The sequence below is a fragment of the Myxine glutinosa genome, chromosome 3 (assembly GCF_964187855.1).
Source record: "Myxine glutinosa chromosome 3, kmMyxGlut1.1, whole genome shotgun sequence".
In the NCBI taxonomy this organism is placed as follows: Eukaryota; Metazoa; Chordata; class Myxini; order Myxiniformes; family Myxinidae; genus Myxine; species Myxine glutinosa.
Window position 1 is genome coordinate 189802286 of NC_136263.1, and position 21353 is coordinate 189823638.

Here is a 21353-nt window from a genome sequence, read left to right on the forward strand (position 1 = left end):
GAAGCTTAAATGTCAAAGTGGATAAGAAAATCTGACCTGCTTTGACCTCAATGCCTGGAATAAGATGCACATACATATTCTGGAACAATTCCATGATGAGCATCTCCATTTGGCATCTTCACATTTGGCATCTTGACCCAATTTGGCATTTGAAAAAGACAACGGCTAAATGAATTATTGTGTTCGACTCAGTTGTTGCGAGAGTCAAAGGAATATGGATGAAACTTGTTGTTATGTTACTCAAGAAAGAATCATGAGAAGGAAGGTGACTTTGAGCTTTAATCTGGCATATTAGAGCTTTAATTGGAGAGAGGGATCCAGAAATTATTGAGCATTCATTGACCAAATGTTTACACCATACTAGACCAGAAAACTATTCTGGTCTTTTATTTTATTTTATTTTCTGGACCAGAAAAGAAAAAGCAAATATTTTTATACGATTCGGACAATGATATAACTTCATTCAGATCAGAACAGAAAGTTTGAGTGATGCGTCCATCCTTGCTGCAAGTTACTTGATATTCAGAAAATCCATCCAAGCATTCCTTTGTACCTGAAATCAAATATATTATTGGAAAATCTCAATTATACTTTGTATAAGGAGCTGGCAAAGTTTTGCTGGAGGAACCATATTGATTTGGATTTGAAGTTACCAACATTGACCATGCCACACCCGATGACACTCCATGATGCCATGGGGTATTGGGGTATACACCTGCCACAAGATGATTACTGGGTGAGCTTGATTAAGTACCAGGCAACTACCAGCAGATGATTACCTCAAGACTACACCACTGCACCGTCAATGTGAGGCAGCTGCAAGAAGTTAGAGTGGACTACACCACCATGTTTAGGAGAGCCAAGCCTGGCTAGAGAAGTAGTGAAGCATTTTTATAACGTGAATACCAACCTGAGCAGCTAAAGAATGAGGTAGCCTGCCTATGAATACACCTCTCATTGGACAAAGAGCACAATCAACAATTAGGTTATAGAGCAACCAGGAAGGTCTTATCTAGGCCACTCACCGCTTGTCATATGTCATCTCTAGGATTAGCAACATGTGATTCCTGCAGCCTAAGTTGAAATTAACCGATAAATACTGGTGCTTAAAATATAGCAATGCACACGTGCCAAGAGACATTCACAAACGAGGTTGAAAATGATGTTTTTCATTAATTATGTGCATCTGCGGTGTGTAGGGTGAGATGGGTGGGATGGGATCTCGTGGCGTCAAGGGTGGAAAAGGAGAGCAGGTACGTGAACCTTACTTTCTTATGTGATGTATCTTCCTCCTGCAAAAGCGATTCAAAAATAGGATTGTGGAAAAAAAATTTTAATAAAAAATTGTAGCCGTAATGATAATGTGCTACCTGAAACACTCTTTGGTTATATGTCCATAATTTTTGAGTCGTTTATAACTCCAGACAAAAATAGTATCCCTTTACTATAGTTATTCTCTGCAGACTACTATAATTTGAACTGCAATCACTTTGATTACCGGTAAACCTTACTGTAGTACATAAACCACAATGGAGTAACCTAAACTGCCAGGAAGTATATGAGAGTACAACTACTTCTAACTATATAATTTTCACCTGGGATAATTAGATAAGGTGGTGTAATCGACACTGCGTCAATGCCGGTAAAACGGTGGTAAACTTCCTGAATTTATTTTTTATATGACCTTTACAATCTTTATTTTATTAAAATGAAATTATATTCTTGAACACTGTGAAACACAAACTTGGACATGTTAAATGAGGTGGTGTATAAGACTGCTTCAATAGCGTTAAACTTCCAGAATTTTTTTCAATGACCGTTAAAATTATTATTTTTATTAAATTAAAGTATATACTTGAACACTGCATGGGTTAAAGTGTTCCATGAACTCTAGTTAACTCCACCACCGAAGGTGGATGGAGGTTATGTTTTCAACCCTGTCTGTTTGTTTATCTGTTTGTTTGTCTGTTTTTGTCTGTTTGTCTGTCTGTGAACGGGATATGTCAAAAAGTTTTCCACGGATTCGGACAATACTTGGTGAAAAGGTTTGGTGTTTGTCTGACAAGGAAGAATTGGTTCAATTTTGATGAAGATCCGGATCCAGATACGAGAATTTTTTAAAGTGATTCTTCATCATTGAAAGATGGGGCCAAAAAGGATATATAGCATGATATTTTAAAAAGTTGCGGACCGATTATGACAAATCGAGGTGGATGGGTTGGTTAGGTATCAAGAATAAGGCAATTCGATTTTGGTTCATGTCCGGATCCAGATCTGGCCTATCAGTGGGATACAAAACATAACCTGTTCAGCCTGACGGAGTTTGCGCTCTACTGAGTGCCATTCTAGTTATTTAGAGTTATTTTATTGAAGGTATTGGAAAACCTACATTAAAAATATAGATAGCTTAAAAATATCTTCCCTTCAACATCCATTTTATAAATACGACAATTTCCATCCCACCTCTATCATGGGAATGTCTTGCATTTATCATCCCACCTCTATCATGGAAATGTAGTTACAATTTCTGAGGTTATTCATATCCCAAACTCATATTGAGAAAATAATTCAGATCATGATAAATTAACTTGGTTTGAGTATTGTCTACACTTGGCTACAGAAAGCACGTGATGCCTCAGAGTAACACGATGACCTGAGGTTCGAGTACATTACAATGTGACCATAACATCACAATGGATAAACAAATGAAATTCCCACAAATTACTCACCTCATTGCCGATAATGATAACAGTTACGTAGATGATAATGAAATCTTAACAGTATGAAGATCTGTGGTTTTAGTTTTATTTTTTATACATATTCATTGTACTTCTTTAAGTCCAGTGCATATGTTAGGCATTACGATTGATAAAAGTATATATATATATATATATATATATATATATATATATATATATATATATATACTATATATGTATATATATATATATATATATATATATAATTTATTTATTTATTTTCGCAGCATTTTCTTTTCTTTTTTTATTCTCTGATCAAAATTTCTCTATCTTTTTATCTTATTTATCTTATATGAAAAACCTTTTTGGGACAATTTAGCATTTCACTACCTAGAATAATAGTCCTATTGTCAAAAATCATATTAAGCTGTTTCCAAGTATGATATGCCAATCTATATTCATTGTTATGCTATGTCTTGTAAAATCTCCATGTTCCTAATCTAGCCCCCCTTTTTAGGGACCTCCAGGACCTCCTGGACCGCAAGGACCTCTTGGACAGCCAGGCCCTTCGGTACGTTTTAAGCTGGAGCACTACTCCATGATTCTACAGAAGGTTTCTTTTCAGATCTCCATATTGTTCGATATGCATAAATGCATTCATAATTCAATATTTTATTGTGAGCTGGGCATGAGAGGCCTTTTGAGATAAGCAACACATATCCAGATAATACAAATTTGTGTCTGAACTTCCATTTTAGGCATACTATAGAGCTTTTATGCGACATGCTGATAAATATAAAGGGATCTCCAAAATCATTACCAACAATAACAATAACATCTCCTAGGATGCAGGGTTCAAGTCGGCATTTTAAAAGCTTGTCTTAGAGACATGGGTCTGTCATAATGGAATCATGAGGAAGACAAAAAGAAGCCTTGGCCTATCCTGTATACTGTATGATTTAATGTTGCATGGGTTGGTGCTCCTAGAAAAGTACTTGATTTGCATAACCCACTTGTCATCATTGATCTTTGACTTGCTGAACCAATCAATGGAAGAGAGAAAATGGGAGAACTCAGCCAAAGCCAATCCTACAACCCTAAGAGTGATCTCTCCAAAAAAATTAACAACCTTGATGGGAGCATTTATGTGCCTTACAATTGGATCAGTGGTATGCCTTACCAACTATAACGAACAGCCCATTAAGCCAATCTAGGGTCCTAATGGCTGCACATAAGGTGGGATTTTCGGTGGTAAACAAGTTTCATTAGCCTCATAGAGGCGTTAGTAGCCAGATACCGGAAACCGTTAAGAATGGCTATTTCCGCTTGCAGGGAGCAGATGGAGCGCCAGGCATGAGAGGCATGCAGGGCCCATTTGGAGCCAAAGGTGATGAAGGTCTGCGAGGATTCCGTGGACCTCCTGGTCCAATTGGCCTTCAGGTCAGCTCTTATCCAATGATCTTCTTAATGCTTGTTTTTATTCTTGTTCATTATTTTGATAACTTCATTGGCATGGGTTTGTTACCCCCGCGTACGCGAAGCGATAAGCGGGGTTGAGCAATAGGCTCACTTTTGTCTGCCTGGTTGTCCATCTACAAATGCCGGTTTATGATTGAAGACTAACTTATTTAAATAGAATATTACATTTTGAACATTAATCGGAACATGAATAGGAAAGTAAGTTTGCCGTTCTGCGGTAATCTGTGTCTGAATTCTTCCTGATCGCACACACGCAGAGAGAATTCAGATACTTTTTTCTTTACTATGTCTACCTGCCTGGCAGTCAAACAAAATTGAAAATCATTCCAAACAGGAAACTTACTGTTTTTAAGGTTATTATAAAGGACTCAAACAATAGGCATGGATAACTAATGTAATGTGTTTGATAGGGTAATGTAATAGACACTGCGTAAAATGGCGGTAAAACCCAGAATTATTATTTTTTTATACAACCTTTACAATATTTATTTTATTTAAATTGAATTATGTACTTGAACACTGTAGAACATAAATCACATTTTTGCCACTTCTAGGAACCTCCAGTTTAGCAGTACTTGGACATGTTCTATAGGGTGGTGTGTAAGACTGATTCAACAGCATTAAACTTCCAGATTTCTTTAAACGATCTTTAAAATCACTATTTTATTAACATTGAAGTGCTGTATATACTTTAACACTGCGTGGGGTAATGTTGCTCTTTGAACTCTCTACTTTGTAATTACCCTGCACTCGTGAAGCGAAAATCAGGGTTCGGCATTCGGGTGCGTATGTACGTGTGGCGTGGCGTACGTGTCTGCATTTTTAAAATTCATTTTCTCAGCAACCGTTGGTCCAATTGACACGAAATTTTACCATAAGAGTGCCTCCGCCTGCAGAATGTTTTTATTCATAATTATGACCTCATAGGTCACGTGGTACGGACGCCATCTTGGAAAAGCGTTATACCTCTAGATCTCCCAAACCGCTCAATGGAAAAAATTGAAACATGGCTCATTGTCAAGTACTTCCAATGGGGAATTAGATATGTTGATGATGCCTTCATTATGACGTCATAATTCGACAAGTACAACACTTGATTCGATCAGTATGAATTTTTTTTTCTCTGCAATTCTTGGTCCGATTGACACAAAATTTTCACCATAGGAGCAGCTCCCCCTGTAGAATATTTTAATGATAATTGTGATGTAATAGGTCATGTGGTTCAGGCACCATCTTGGAAAAACTGAAAAACATTACACCTGTTCAAACTTGGCACAAGCACAGTACATGATGGCATACACGTGCACCCCACTATATTTTGTGATATAATCAAACATGACCAACTGGTAGACTGGTGGCCATTTTAGTTGTAAAAAAACTGATATTGAATACGTCCTTAACCATTTCTCGGACATGCATTTACCGATCTTGTTCAAACCTGGCACCCAGATAATGAATGATAGCTTACATATGCACGTAATCCTTTTTCGAGATCAGATACAAAACATGGCCGACTGGTGGCCATTTTGGTACTTAATCGTGTCCTTAACCATTTCTCAACATGCATGGACCGATTTTGTTCAAACTATGCACAAAGACAATACTTGAGAGCATACGTATGCAGGTTTTGTTTTGTAATCCGACCAAAGATGGCCGACTGTCGGCCTTTAACTCACGTACAGCAAAATTACTGAAATCACGGGGGCTACGACATTTTTTTCTCTTTCTCCTTGTTGTATTTGAAGTTAATGGCTGAATAAATTATTTTCTTCCTCTCTCTCTTTATTATCATTCTTAATACTGATTTTTTAAATATCCTACTATATTATTTTACCGGCTGAAAGTTATGAGTTTCATTGTAATTTGAAGTTTGTTTTTTGATTTTTAAAAAAGTTCTTCTCCCTCTGTTCGTTCCCACTTCTTTTTTTTAATCTTCTGCTCCCTCAAATTTTCATTGGCATCTTTCACCTCTTGCTCTTCATCATACCATTTTATTTGCCTTTAAAATTTTTGGCCTCAATATTTCCAAAACACCAAATCCTGTTTTGTTCTATTCGTGTGATTACAGCAGGTATATATTTACTTAAACAAGCATATTTGTGCACAGATCAAGTGATTGCTTCTTAATTAAAATTGTGAGCAATTGTGGGATTATTCAATACAATTATGACTGTGTATAATCTAAGGTTTTATTGTATTTCTACCCTTTTTGCACTTCATATAGATGAGTCGGTGCTCCACACACAGGTGAAAGATTGATATTCACTGTGAATGTGCAGAGTTTGCTAAAAGTGTGTGCCGTGTGCAGGGTTTTCCAGGCCCATTGGGGCCAAAGGGAGAACCAGGAGACCTGGGAGCAATGGTACGTCGTAACATTTGTTGAACCTCTTTTTTGATACATGAATGTGTGGGCACTTTGGTTAACCACAACAAATGGACAAATAAAAGTACAGTCAACCCTCGTTAATCCGGAGTACTTTGTTCCCAGCACCCAATGTCGGATTAGCGAGATTGTTGGATAAACGATTTTGCGGATTAGAGGGATAAAATGAATGGCGGAAATCTGTTCCTGGATGTTTTGGTCGGATAGTGAGATTTCCGGATTAAACGGGGTTGGATTACCGAGGGTTGACTGTACACGAAAGTGCCTATAGGTAAATCGGTATACAGTCTTTAAAGCTTGTGCACTCATGATGATGTAAAAGTGTAACTCTTGATAATGCTAATTAGGACAAAAGGAACACCAACAAAGTGTGATGTTAATTGAGAGGCGTATTGTCATCTTTATCAACGACCTCCCAGTTGAGGTCGCTGTTGTCTGACTCCGAGCTAAAATTGTTTGCAGATGATACAAAGGTGTATAGAGTTGTTGATACTCGAGCTGAAGCCGAAATCCTACAAATATGTGAAAACAGTCATGGACTTGTCTTGGAAAGAGCAGATTCCATTTTACAATGAGAAGTGTAAAGTTGCCCATTATGGGAGAAGTAACCAAAGTTTGCTTATAGTATGGATGGAGATTTTGACCCGAATGAAGTACAAACCGAGAACGAACAAAGACATTTGGGTGTTCTGTTTGATATAAGGTCATCCTTCAGCTCCCATGTTGCAGACATTTCTAAGAGAGCAAATGGCAAACTGTAAATGATTAAGAGGTCATTCTCAGCACTGAGAGAAAAGGGCTACTCCGACTTCACAAAACCATAGTACGACCATCGTTGGAATACCGCATCTCGGTGTGGTGCCCTCTGTATAAGAAAGATGAAGATCTACTTTAAAATATCCAGCATAAGGCAACTAAACAGCTACTGGACTTCCAACACTAAGAACATTCTGAAAGATTGAAAGCATTGCAGTTGTCTACAATATTATACAGGAGACAATGGGCTGAACTTATTTAGATCTTCAAAGTCTTTAAGGGGAATGTCCAAATTGAGGTTCTGAAATTCTTTGTGATTGAAGAGAGCTCGAGAAATTGAGGCCATGACATGAAAAGAAGGAAACATAATTGTAGATCACAGCAAAAACAAACTTCTCTTTCTGTCAGAAGTGTCAATGACTGGAATGCTATACCGTGATACGTTGTCAATGCGAGTACTATGAACTCATTCAAGTCCACACTGAAGACACATTGGGGTGACCATCCATTGAAGTAGAGATTTTATGGAAGAGTTTTTGGAATATCAATGAGGGACAAATAAGCAATGTTTCATGTCTCAACCTCCAGCAAATCCATTATTAGTCCCCTACCGGTGTACACCGAAGGGGACTATAGGTTTGCACTCCGTCCCTCCGTCTGTCAGTCCGTCAGTCCGTCAGTCCGTCACGCAAAGAACAGTTTTCCTGACTTTCTTTTTAAACGCTTAATGCTAATGATTTCAAACTTGGTACATGGTTTCCTCATGATAAGTTACAGGTCAAGTTCGAACTTCACGACGTTTCGTTCATTTTTGACAAAGTTATGGCACTTTGAACTTTGGGAATTCTGATAATTCTGATGATCCTTAACTCAGTGCCATTTTAAGTTTTAATTTCCTTTAAAAAGGATTTTCTCTGCAATAATAGGACCGATTGAGATCAAATTTTCACCGTAGGGGGGACTCGGTCTGGAGAATATTTTAATGGTAATTATGACGTCACAGGTCACGTGGTTTCAGAGTTATGACGTTTTTAAGCATGAACCTTTAAAACCGAGCTCCTCCCTCATTTTTGATCCAATCGAGGGGAAATTTCACAGATCTGTTCAGCATGTCAGTCTACTAAAATGTCCTTTTGGAATTTGCGATAGGGCACGTGGTTTGGCAGATATCGTTAATTAAACGAATTTTTTTTTTTTTTTAAATGGATATCTCTTGAATCGCTAGTACCTCAGACCGTGAGTTGGTAATTATATAATTCACACAGTGCAATACGTGCAGGCCGCTGCACGGAGCGACCTTGCGGGCTTATCAATGAGGCGAGGCGTGACACACATGTGTCTCAGAATACCTCAGATCAAGTTTGAAAACCAGCATCAACCATGCATAAACTTGCATATTCGATCATTATTGACAAAGTTATGGCACTTTGAACTTTGGTAGGGGACATGTATTGCAGCGCAATACTCAGAATGCTTGTTTATATACGATTATTATGTTTTGAGTAATTCATTTGATTACTTTCACTGATAGTGCTTATACTTTAGTATGCTTTTATTTATTAGGCTTAAAAATAGGTTTCATTGCTATAACCTGGCTGACATTTCTATAAAATGCTTTTTTTATCCTTTTTCCTAAAAAATAGTTTACACTCATTAAAAAAAAAGTTTTTTTTGTTGAAGTTGTGGCCTGAATGTGGCAATGACTTGAAAGGATTTAAAGATGTTGTCCCCGCTATGCAGAAAGTTATCCTCTGCTTGGCAAATAAGATGGGTTTTGATAAGGTATTTGAAGACGACATTGCACAACTTCTGCAATCACATGGAGAAGAGAGCTAACCAATGAAGATCTGAAGCAACTAGAGATGTTGTGAAAAAAAGCAACTAGAGATGATGATATTCAATTGTTTGTTTAAAATTACTTAAAACTTACACTCTATATGTAAATAATGTATTTTGTCTGATGACGAAAAAAATTCCCTGGAACCTAACCCCTCCTATTAACATTGAATATTATGGGGAAATTGGATTCGCTTAAAGTTGTTGCAGTTGAAGTCGCACTTTTCAAGAATGCAACTACAACATTAAGTGAGGACAGGCTGTACATCTTCACATATCTTGTTTAATTTTAGCTCCTCATATGTTGATTATTTGCAAGTGTAAGAGAAAAGTTAAGATAAAGCATAAACAAACCTCTTTTTATAATATGAAATTGTTATTTAACAAAATTTAAAACTATATTTAATATTTACGAGTACAAGATAATTGTCCCCACTTTGTCAGATTATATAATTAAAATACAAACAAGGAATTTAAGACATCTTGTATTGAATACATACATTACTTTTAAAATGTTTTACAACTGCAAAATATTAAAGAATATATAAGTACATTACAAAATTGATCACGTCATCTTTGGAGGCAGGCAGCAGGTAAAAGATACCTGAGTTGGTCGTGTGCTCACATCTGTGGTTGGTTTATTTTATTTTACTGTAAAACTTCATCCTCATGGTTCCCGCAGAGGGAATGGAATCAGGGAGTAAATTTTCCATTCAAAGAAAGCTTTATTTTATTTGTTTGCCCTTACTTTTGTGTAATAAAGATCTTGTGCTATATTTGTGCAAGCCTTTTGGTTGGTGTGGCGGCCCATAAAACGTTTCTCAAACCTTGTGTGATCCCTAAATGTAAATATGATGCAAAGTATCAAATTCAATAGCGGGGGGGGGGGGGGGGGGGGGGTGGGGGGGGGGGGACTTTGTTTATCATTGTTTGTTTTTCACCAGCTGCGTTCGAGTTTGTTGCTTTATTCCCACAATAATATTCTCTCACATTTGAGGTGCTTATCTTGGAAGAGCTGAAAATACTTAAACTTAACAAAGGAAGGAACTGAAGGCCGGTTTGGAAGGAACTGAAGGCTGGCACAATGTAAAGAACTTGCAATGCTTAACATACCAGAGACAAAACAAAATCCTGAGTTTCTTTCCTTAAGTTCACAACTGGTTCCTTCAGTCTCTCTCCAGTCTTTTAAGCAATATGATTATAAAATCGATAAATAGAAAGAATAGCAATCCTCTCTCCTCACGTTAATCAACACTGCTTAATTTAGGACTTATTCTTAATTTAGGAATTAATTATTGCATAATTTAGGAATTATTCTTTATTTAGGAATTCATCACTGCTTAATTTAGGAATTATTCATAATTTAGGAATTCTTCTTAATTTAGGAATTAATCACTGCTTAATTTAGGAATTATTCTTAATTTAGGAATTATTCTTAATTTAGGAATTCAGCACTGCATAATTTAGGAATTACTCTTAATTTATGACTTATTCTTAATTTAGGAATTAATCATTGCATAATTTTGGAATTATTCTTTATTTAGGAATTCATCACTGCTTAATTTAGGAATTATTCATAATTTAGGAATCATTCTTTATTTAGGAACTCATCACTGCTTAATTTAGGAATTATTGTTAATTGAGGAATTCATCACTGCATAATTTAGGAATTACTCTTAATTTAGGAATTACTCTTAATTTAGGAATTATTCTTAATTTAGGAATTACTCTTAATTTAGGAATTATTCTTAATTTAGGAATTACTCTTAATTTAGGAATTATTCTTAATTTAGGAATTCATCACTGCATATTTAGGAATTCTTCTTAATTTAGGAATTATTCTGAATTTAGGAATTCATCGCTGCTTAATTTAGGAATTATTCTTAGTTTACGATTTCATCACTGCTTAATTTAGGAATTTAATTATTCTTAATTTAGGAATTCATCAATGCATAATTTAGGAATTATTCTTAATTTAGGAATTATTCTTAATTTAGGAATTACTCTTAATTTAGGAATTACACTTAATTTAGGAATTATGCTTAATTTAGGAATTACTCTTAATTTAGGAATTACTCTTAATTTAGGAATTATTCTTAATTTAGGAATTCATCACTGCATAATTTAGGAATTCTTCTTAATTTAGGAATTATTCTGAATTTAGGAATTCATCGCTGCTTAATTTAGGAATTACTCTTAATTTCGGAATTATTCTTAATTTAGGAATTATTCTTAATTTAGGAATTAATCACTGCATAATTTAGGAATTATTCTTGATTTAGGAATTATTCTTAATTTAGGAATTTTTCTTAATTTAGGAATTATTCTTAATTTAGGAATTACTCTTAATTTAGGAATTATTCTTAATTTAGGAATTCATCACTGCATAATTTAGGAATTACTCTTAATTTAGGACTTATTCTTAATTTAGGAATTAATCATTGCATAATTTAGGAATTATTCTTTACTTAGGAATTCATCACTGCTTAATTTAGGAATTATTCATAATTTAGGAATTATTCTTTATTTAGGAACTCATCACTGCCTAATTTAGGAATTATTCCTAATTGAGGAATTCATCACTGCATAATTTAGGAATTACTCTTAATTTAGGAATTACTCTTAATTTAGGAATTATTCTTAATTTAGGAATTACTCTTAATTGAGGAATTACTCTTAATTGAGGAATTATTCTTAATTTAGGAATTATGCTTAATTTAGGAATTATTCTTAATTTAGGAATTACTCTTAATTTAGGAATTATTCTTTACTTAGGAATTCATCACTGCATAATTTAGGAATTCTTCTTAATTTAGGAATTATTCTGAATTTAGGAATTCATCGCTGCTTAATTTAGGAATTATTCTTAGTTTACGATTTCATCACTGCTTAATTTAGGAATTTAATTATTCTTAATTTAGGAATTCATCAATGCATAATTTAGGAATTATTCTTAATTTAGGAATTATTCTTAATTTAGGAATTATTCTTAATTTAGGAATTACTCTTAATTTAGGAATTATTCTTAATTTAGGAATTCATCACTGCATAATTTCAGAATTATTCTTTATTTAGGAATTATTCTTAATTTAGGAATTATTCTTAATTTAGGAATTACTCTTAATTTAGGAATTATTCTTAATTTAGGAATTATTCTTAATTTAGGAATTATTCTTAATTTAGGAATTACTCTTAATTTAGGAATTATTCTTAATTTAGGAATTCATCACTGCATAATTTAGGAATTCTTCTTAATTTAGGAATTATTCTGAATTTAGGAATTCATCGCTGCTTAATTTAGGAATTGCTCTTAATTTAGGAATTATTCTTAATTTAGGAATTATTCTTAATTTAGGAATTCATCACTGCATAATTTCGGAATTATTCTTAATTTAGGAATTATTCTGAATTTAGGAATTCATCGCTGCTTAATTTAGGAATTATTATTAGTTTACGATTTCATCACTGCTTAATTTAGGAATTTAATTATTCTTAATTTAGGAATTCATCACTGCATAATTTAGGAATTATTCTTAATTTAGGAATTATTCTTAATTTAGGAATTATTCTTAATTTAGGAATTCATCACTGCATAATTTAGGAATTACTCTTAATTTAGGAATTATTCTTAATTTAGGAATCACTCTTAATTTAGGAATTATTCTTAATTTAGGAATTAGTCTTAATTTAGGAATTATTCTTAATTTAGGAATTCATCACTGCATAATTTAGGAATTCTTCTTAATTTAGGAATTATTCTGAATTTAGGAATTCTTTGCTGCTTAATTTAGGAATTATTCTTAATTTAGGAATTCATCACTGCATAATTTAGGAATTATTCTTAATTTAGGAATTCATCACTGCATAATTTAGGAATTATTCTTAATTTAGGAATTATTCTTAATTTAGGAATTCATCACTGCACAATTTAGGAATAATTCTTAATTTAGGAATTATTCTTAATTTAGGATTTCATTACTGCTTAATTTAGGAATTATTTTTAATTTAGGAATTGATCACTGCTTAATTTAGGAATTTAGCAATTATTATTGATGTATAGTAAAGATGGTACCTCATCCAACATTTTATGGCAAGTAACTAATTTTTAGGCCTTACTCCTTTAGCATTTTCCAACTTTGAAACAACAGTGTTGTGTTTTCATGATTTGTCAAAATCCAATTGAAGTTTCTTTATCAGAGTTTCATGGGTTCACCAAGTTATAGACTCAATGCTATACTTGAGGGATCTTAATCAGGAATTTGTAGTTTAGCCATGCTATTGGTCCGTCAAAGGGTACAGTGCGCATCAAGAACAGTGAAATACAGTATTGAATATACGTAATGTTTTGTCAATGCAAACTGCTTTTTTGACTATGGTGCTGGTCCAGAGCCATTTTGCATATACAGCTGCACACTGATCCAAATTAGTTCACCTGAAATAAATCTATAGGCAATAAACCAGACTCGGTGGCGTAATGGTTAGAGCATCCGCTCTGAGTCTGGGAGGTCGGCGGTTCAAATCAATGGTTAGAGCATCCGCTCTGAGTCTGGGAGGTCGGCGGTTCAAATCCCAGCTCGGTCATACCAGAATTTTAAAATTATACATGCTTGATTCTCAGCATTTAAGAAGGATAGAGCACAGGCAAACAATCATATGTTGGCAGCAATAGTTCAAGCTTTGATGGGCCTAGTGGCCTCCTCTTGCATTGAAGTTCCTTGTAAGTGCACTCACCTAAAATAACACTTGATCATCTTGTATAAAAAGCCTGGTGTTGCCTTAACGGTTAAGGTAACTGGCTCAAGATCCTTGAGTCTTGAGTTTGATCCCCTGGCGTGTGCCGTTAAATAACATCAGGTCGGTTGACTCAGTCTGTCATCCTTCCAAGGTCGGCAAAATGAGTACCAGCTTACTGGAAACAGGGGGAACTGCATCAGTGGCACAGCCACACCCCCAGCAATAATGGAACCAGCAGTCACTGGCTGCATAAAAAATCTTTAAAACCCTTTATAAAAAGGAATTCCAGTCGAGGAGAAAACCATGCAGTCCATTGCAGCACAGAACAAATGTTGTTATTCTCTGTCCTAACTTCTGACCTTTGTCTCTCTTTTTTGCCACTGCAATCACAGGGCCCTCCTGGTCCCCCTGGTAGTCGAGGACCTCAAGGAGCTCCTGGTGCAGACGTGAGCACATGGCATCCCTCAACACCCACACCTCTGACTCACACATCCTCGTCAAGCTCTTTATTCATAATCTTTCAGCTCTTTATTTTTACCTTCATATTATTTTATTTTGTGTTTTTTTTGTTTTAAACAATTCATATTGTATTATTTTGTCATTTATAACCTTATCTTCAATAAGGCTCACTCTACCTTCAACATAACACTTCTCCATTTGTATCTCACAGTTATAATTGATGTGGATTCCTAAATGTAACAAAAATTGGGAACCCAGTTTCAAATCCCATCAGCTCTATGTATTTGTCCATTGGCTACTCGAATCCTTGCAATTCACATGAAAATACGTTGATGTATAGTCTCGTCTTTCTCCAGCATGTGATATATATACACAAAGAATTAAGTTAAGCACCCCCCCCCCGTTTTTTTACAACCTCGCACATTACAAGTTTGTTGTCGTCAAAACAGTGTAATATACCCATGATATTGCTATATTTTCTGGAGAAGTGATATTATGGTCACATAAAAACATAACAATCATGCCGTTTTCAATATTTTATTCTGAATAATTTAAGGTGAAATTTTTTGGGAATTTTAGGCATATTTTCACCTCAATTTAAGTATGGAGCTATAGGTCCATCACGGACAGTGTGGATGACGTTTATGTTTTCTAACGTACAGTCATTGTTCTGAGAAGACCTCTAGCGATCTTTGCGTCAATAACGTGTGTAGGACCCACGTGATCGGATCACTGACTCAACCAATCACTTTTTTTCACTTTGATCACTCAATTTCATCAATGGATAATTGCTAATGTCATACCAATCATTATTTGATCTCACATACCTTAGAATATATGCCAATGTATACATATACACAAAGAATATATATTAGGGGGTGCTTACCTTAATTCGTTGTGTAGGGGTGCTTAACTTAATTCTTTGTGTATATATTCAAGCCCCTCTATATGAGCAAATGTCACCAGACATATGGACCACCCGGGAGTGTGATTGATACAATACGCACTATATTTAGTGAATTATACAGTTACATCAATCATTACCCTATGCACACAAAGCAAAATGCGGAGTTAAACCATTCATTCCCTTTGTCTGTCTGTCTCCAAGAGTTAAGTTTCTGATCGAGAAACAATTTTATTGCAATTGAATGTTAGATTTTTAAATCGAATCGGAGCAGGAATTGGAAAGAGAGCCTGTAGTTTAGCAGTACTTTGCCTCTGAATTTGTCCCAATCGCACATGCACAGAGAGGAGCGAGATAATTTTTATACTCTGTCTACCTGCCCAGCAGTCAAAAAAAATTGAAAATCATTCCAAACAGGAAACTCAATGTTTTTAAGGATGTCATGAAAGACACAAACAACAGGCACAAATAACTAATGCCAGATATAAAATGTGTTAAACAAGGTGGTGTAATAGATGCCACATCAACGGTGGTAAACTTCCGGAAAAAAAAAATTCTACAACCTTCAAAATATTTATTTTATTTCATTTGAATTACATTCGTGAACACTGTAGAACACAAACCGCCCTTGTGACACTTTCAAAAATCTTCCCTTTAGCAGGACTTGGATAAAATATTACAGCATTTTACGTCATCCCAATCAAATTGATTAGGTTGTCGACAGTAGTAAGTTGTAGACGTTCTTTAGGTAGTAGGTTGTAGACAGCAACCACCCAGGGTGGTACTACCATCCTGACTTAGGAGCGTTAGGGTTGTGCCCGGAACCATGTTTCACTCTCCATTTCAGGATTGCTGGTCTTACTTTCTGTCTCACTCAAACTACAGCTGCCGGGCTGGCTTCAATCTCTCTTTCTCGCAAACAAACATCATACACTTTTCGTCATACACTTTTCTTACCTTTTATTTAAGGCCCGGCATCTGAGGGCTATATACTATATAGTCCGTGCCTGGAGCCTCCAACATTAAAAAAAAATATTAAAAAAATAAAATAATAATGCCACTCGTAGACCCCGCCCACCTATGTCCTTGTTTCACAGGGTGAGACTGCACTGGATAAGGTGTTCTATGAACTCTCTGGTTAAAATATGTTGAATTTCTCATGGTGAAGGAACGGTAATTGTGGTGGATGACAGAGGGAAGTATGTGGGGTGTCATATCTTGGGGGAAATTGGGCTGGGGGGAAAGGATCAGACCAGAACATCAACATGAAAATTACCGCAATGCTCATTCATACATTAGTCCAATGAAATTAAATTAGTGTCTACTCGCAAAAAGATCATCGTCTTGTTTTCCAAGCATGTCATCCACTTTTGCTGTATTAATTAATAAAATTTTGTCATTGTGATCCTCAATTAACAAGAATATCTCCCTTAAATTTAAATCTCTGTTTTTGTAGGTAATGACATCACCATTGTGCTAAATAGATGCCATCTTTAACACACTTTTGGAACAGGCTTCTTGAAATCTCTTCATGAGTTGCGATTCTTGAATTTAAAAAACAAGTAACTTGGAATTTAAAAATCTATAAACCAAGTCACAGATTATGTCTTCTTGTCATACACGGTAAAATATATATTTTAATCATCGTAGAGAGAACCAAATGACACTAAACCAATTCTGTTTACGTTAGAAGTGTCAAATGTTTTCAACCATGTGTACTTTAAAAATACTTTCCTGTTCTTCCTTTAAATGTGAAATTATTGTAATTTATTATCGATGACAAAATAATTTGCTCAGCTATAGTACCCAGAGGAATCCACAATATTGATACTGTGATGAACCCTCTCGGTGACCTATGAACCTTCATCCACTGTCCACCCCAAGGGCCAGCAAGGTGCAGCAGGAGCAATTGGGCAGGCAGGGGCACTGGGAGAGAAGGTATGGTGGACAAGCTCAGAAATATTTTCAACATCATGTCTGATAATGCATCGATTAAAAGGAAACAAAAAAGTTTTAAGTATTTGAGCCACATTCATCATGTCGGAATTTTGTTTTCAATGAGATGTGTGTTCCCAAAAGGGTGGGCCAGGAGAAGCTGGGATATCTGGAGCTGCTGGTGAAAGAGGTGCTCTGGTAAGACTCGTATTGCTTTGTTCTAGTACATCTTCTGGGTTGACAGGACAGTTCAGACATATTGTACTAACCTTTGAGCTGCTGAGTTCCAACTTCAGACCATAAATTCATGTCATCGCAGTGCTTCATAGGCAGGGTGTTGCATCGAGGGAATGTACTGTGCTTCCAATGGGGTATTAAGCTGGCTATCCCATCACCTGTCATTCACTTTAAACTGTTCAACATTCACTTTAAACTGCGAATCCCATGGTACCTTTTTTAATTTTTAATTTGTAGGCTTTTGGTACCTTTGCCAAATTCTAAAATCCTGCAAACTAAAGCCAAGTGCTGCAAACCTGAGAAGAAGAAGACACTTTCCAAGCTTGATAAAATTTGCATTGGCCAGACATCGTCCGGACCCCACCCGCATTTGCCGCTTGACTCCACCCACCATGGCACCCAGACAAAATAATATGGCTGCCATCTTGGTGGGCCTAAGACATCAGGCCTGTAGGCCTCCACTGATTATTATACACTGCCAGGGTTTGGTGCGTCAGATTTCCATTGGCTTTGTGTCGGTCGCGTGTTACTCACGATGAAGGTCCCCGAAAAATCTAATCAATGTCGAAAGAAAACAGGCCCCTATTGGGTTTAACCAATCCGTGACAGTGTGAAGAATTAGCTTGTTCTGATATAACTGTGGGGAGGGTGACATGGACAAGAGTTGTCGAGTTTATTTTTTAATAACGCATTAAATGTGTGTTTCCCAATCATGCTGTTCATCTTTTAAGAGTGCTTAAATGCACGTTTCCCAATCGGCCTGTTACCGGATTTTGTCACTGGTTTTGACCACAGTGCGGTCATTCTTGTTCTATTATAACACACACACACACACACACACACACATACACACTCATCCCCAGGAATATTACCACAAAGCAACTACAATTGGAGGTAGTCCGGAGTACACCTTAGTCTGTGGAGGTGGATACTTTGAGTCCTTGGAGGGCTCCGTTGCACCTATTGAAACCCGAAAATTAAGATAACAACCAACGACGCACACATACACCCCCCCCCCCCCCCCCACACACACACACACACACACACACACACAATGCTAACAGGTTGGGAAAATGTCTGGAATAAAGAAACAAAAAAGGTTTTGGATTTTCACCCATACTGGCAGGTGGGCTGAATGTCTGTCACCTGTTCAACACACATTGTTACCTTCATAACTACCTCCGCCACCTAAGGTGGATGGAGGTTATGTTTTCACCCCGTCTGTTTGTCTGTCTGTCTGTGAACAAGATATCTCAAAAAGTTGTGGACGGATCCGGACCAAATTTGGCAGAGATGTAGCGTATGTGACAAGGACGGAATGATTCGATTTTGGTGAGGATCCGGATTCGGATCCGGCTACTAGAATTTTTAAAGTGATTCTTCACCTGTCCGGAAGATCAACAAAGTGTGGTGTTGGCTTAGCGGTTAGGGTGCCGGTTTGGGATCCTAGGATCCTGGGTTCGAATCCTGGTTGATCGCTGAATTAACACCAGGAGGGTTGACTCAGCCTGTCATCCTTCCGAGGTCGGCAAATTGAGTACCGGTACCAGTTCACTGGTAATTCCCTGTGTGTCGCAAGAGGCGACTAACAGGGTTGGCGGCAGGAAGGGCATCCGGCCAAAAAACATTGCTTCAAAAATGGGAACCAAGGTGCCCAAAAAATGCCAACCCCTGCTCTGCGGGGAAAAATGGCCTCTAAAGGTGGTTCTTCTTCTTCTTCTTCACCATTGGGAAATTGGGCCAAAAACGATATGTAGCAGGATATCTCAAAAAGTTGCGGACGGATTTGGACGAAACTTGGTGGACCGGTTGGGTGTCTGACAAGGACGATTTGATTAGATTTTGGTGAAGATCTGAATATGGATTCTGATACGAGAATTATTTAATCTTTAAGTGATTCTTCACCATTGACAGATAGGGCTAAAACCGATACATAGCATGATATCTCAAAAAGTTATGGATGTGGTTAATATGGTTTCATTGTCCTCCTGCATAACTGGCAAGACAAGTTTTGTTTGCATGTCATATAATGTTAAAATTTAGCAAAAGTCATTTTTCCTTTGATTTCACATATTTCAGCTGTTCTCCTGTGTGCACTTGTTTGAAACACGCTTCCTCCCAAATATGCTCTTGGAACTAATTTTATCACACAATGTGGCCGACTTTGTTTTTCTGCAGGGTACCATAGGTGAAAGAGGCCAAAAGGGTGAAGCTGGGAACCCTGGTAATCCAGGTGGCCAAGGTCGAAAGGGTCCACCTGGGTCTGATGGGCACAAGGGTAACCCTGTAAGCCATGCAGCACAACACACTGATTGGTAGTGTTTGGTTGTGTGCCACATCGCCAATCTGACCACTTATCATTCAAGGGGTATCTTACTTCCGCATCTTTTGAATTAAACGGGGATGTTTGCATGTCCAGCTGGATAATCAGTGCTGGTGTCACATCCATGTAGATAATTTGTCACTAACTTGATCTTTTGGCCTACAGGGTCCTGTTGGGTTTCCTGGAGATCCTGGATTGCCAGGGCAGCCAGGAACATCGGTATGTACTTTGGCCAGTACTTTCACGTTCATTAGCACAGACCTTGCTTCACACATTCAAATGTCTGAAAATACCCAGAACAATGCAAGACAAACTTGATACCTCAAAAGGATAAAAATTATTCAAATTTATTTTTAAAGATCTTTGTAGTTTCAGGTTTTCATCATAAAGGTAACTTTAGTGAATATATTCTACTTTTCTCATATCTTCTCACATTACACACAAATGAAGTCTACAACAACATATGTATATATATATATTGCAACATATACAGTGTGTATCAAAAAAAAGGTAATCCGAATTCAAGGGATTAATATGCAAAGGTTATTTATTTTGACAATTTACGTGTGGTTTACTAATTAAGAGGAGATCCTCAGCTTTCCATTGATACCTTCCACGCATCATTGCTATCACACATGACCGAGTACATGTTCATTGAAAATGACAAGTTCAAATCGCATTTTTACAAGTTTGGCTAATCGGTGCAAGACAGGATAATTGGTGCAAAATGAACGTCAGATGTGAACTTTTCTCAGGAATAATTGGCCTTTATGCACCCACACCTTCAACATGTCCACCTCCCCTTTCAACACAAAGCTCACAGCGGGGGAGCATGCCCTGAACTGCTCGTCTCACCATAGCCGGGTCATTGCGCAAGGCATCCACTTCATGTCGAATACGGCCATGCAATTCGTCAAGATCATGGGGAGGAGTTACGAACACCTTGTTCCTTAAATGTCCCCAAAGGAAATAATCACATGGTGTGAGGTCAGGTGATCTGGGCGGCCATTCCACTGCATGGTTGAGGGCGATGACTCGGTCTCCAAAGAGTTCCCTCAGTCAATCTCGGACAGCGATAAGACGATGTGCTGGGGCGCCGTCTTGGGCCCACCAGAGATATCTGAAGACACCACGAACCTGTCGCTCAAAGTTCTCCTCGAGCTGCGGTAAAACTTCATCATTGATCATCTGCAGATACCTGTTACCATTGACATTCCTTTGAAAGAAAAATGGTCCGATCACCTGACCACTTCCACAAAGTCCCAACCAAGCAGTCCACTTTTGTCGATTCATGTTGGTGTCAAAATGAAATTCTGGGGGTTGTCCTGTCGGTGCATATTCAAGAACATTATGGGTATTGACCTTGCCGTCCATGGCGAAAGCAGCTTCGTCACCGATAACGAGATACCGCAGGAAATTGACATCTGCTTCTCAACGTGCTATCAACCATCTGGCAAGCACCAGCCTCCTGGCAAAATCCCCTGGCGTAAGTTAATGCCGGATGTGAACCCGATATGGATGTTGGTGGAGGTCCAGTCTTGTGATTCGGTTGAATGTTGCCGAAGGCAATCCCGTCCCATTTCGTCTTGCGCTGGTATCCCTAGGATG

At 37.0% G+C, this 21353-nt stretch overlaps 1 protein-coding gene across 1 annotated transcript in view; it reads left to right on the plus strand.

Annotated features, from left to right (window-relative positions):
- The window catches only part of LOC137422950 (uncharacterized), a 295425-nt gene that overhangs the window by 235747 nt on the left and 38325 nt on the right, over positions 1 to 21353 (plus strand). Inside the window, exons 44-52 of the mRNA XM_068109635.2 lie at positions 1200 to 1253; positions 3217 to 3270; positions 4032 to 4139; positions 6487 to 6540; positions 14280 to 14333; positions 17135 to 17188; positions 17330 to 17383; positions 19601 to 19708; positions 19911 to 19964. Coding sequence (XP_067965736.2) covers positions 1200 to 1253; positions 3217 to 3270; positions 4032 to 4139; positions 6487 to 6540; positions 14280 to 14333; positions 17135 to 17188; positions 17330 to 17383; positions 19601 to 19708; positions 19911 to 19964 — 594 coding nt within the window. The remainder of the gene's footprint in view (positions 1 to 1199; positions 1254 to 3216; positions 3271 to 4031; positions 4140 to 6486; positions 6541 to 14279; positions 14334 to 17134; positions 17189 to 17329; positions 17384 to 19600; positions 19709 to 19910; positions 19965 to 21353) is intronic.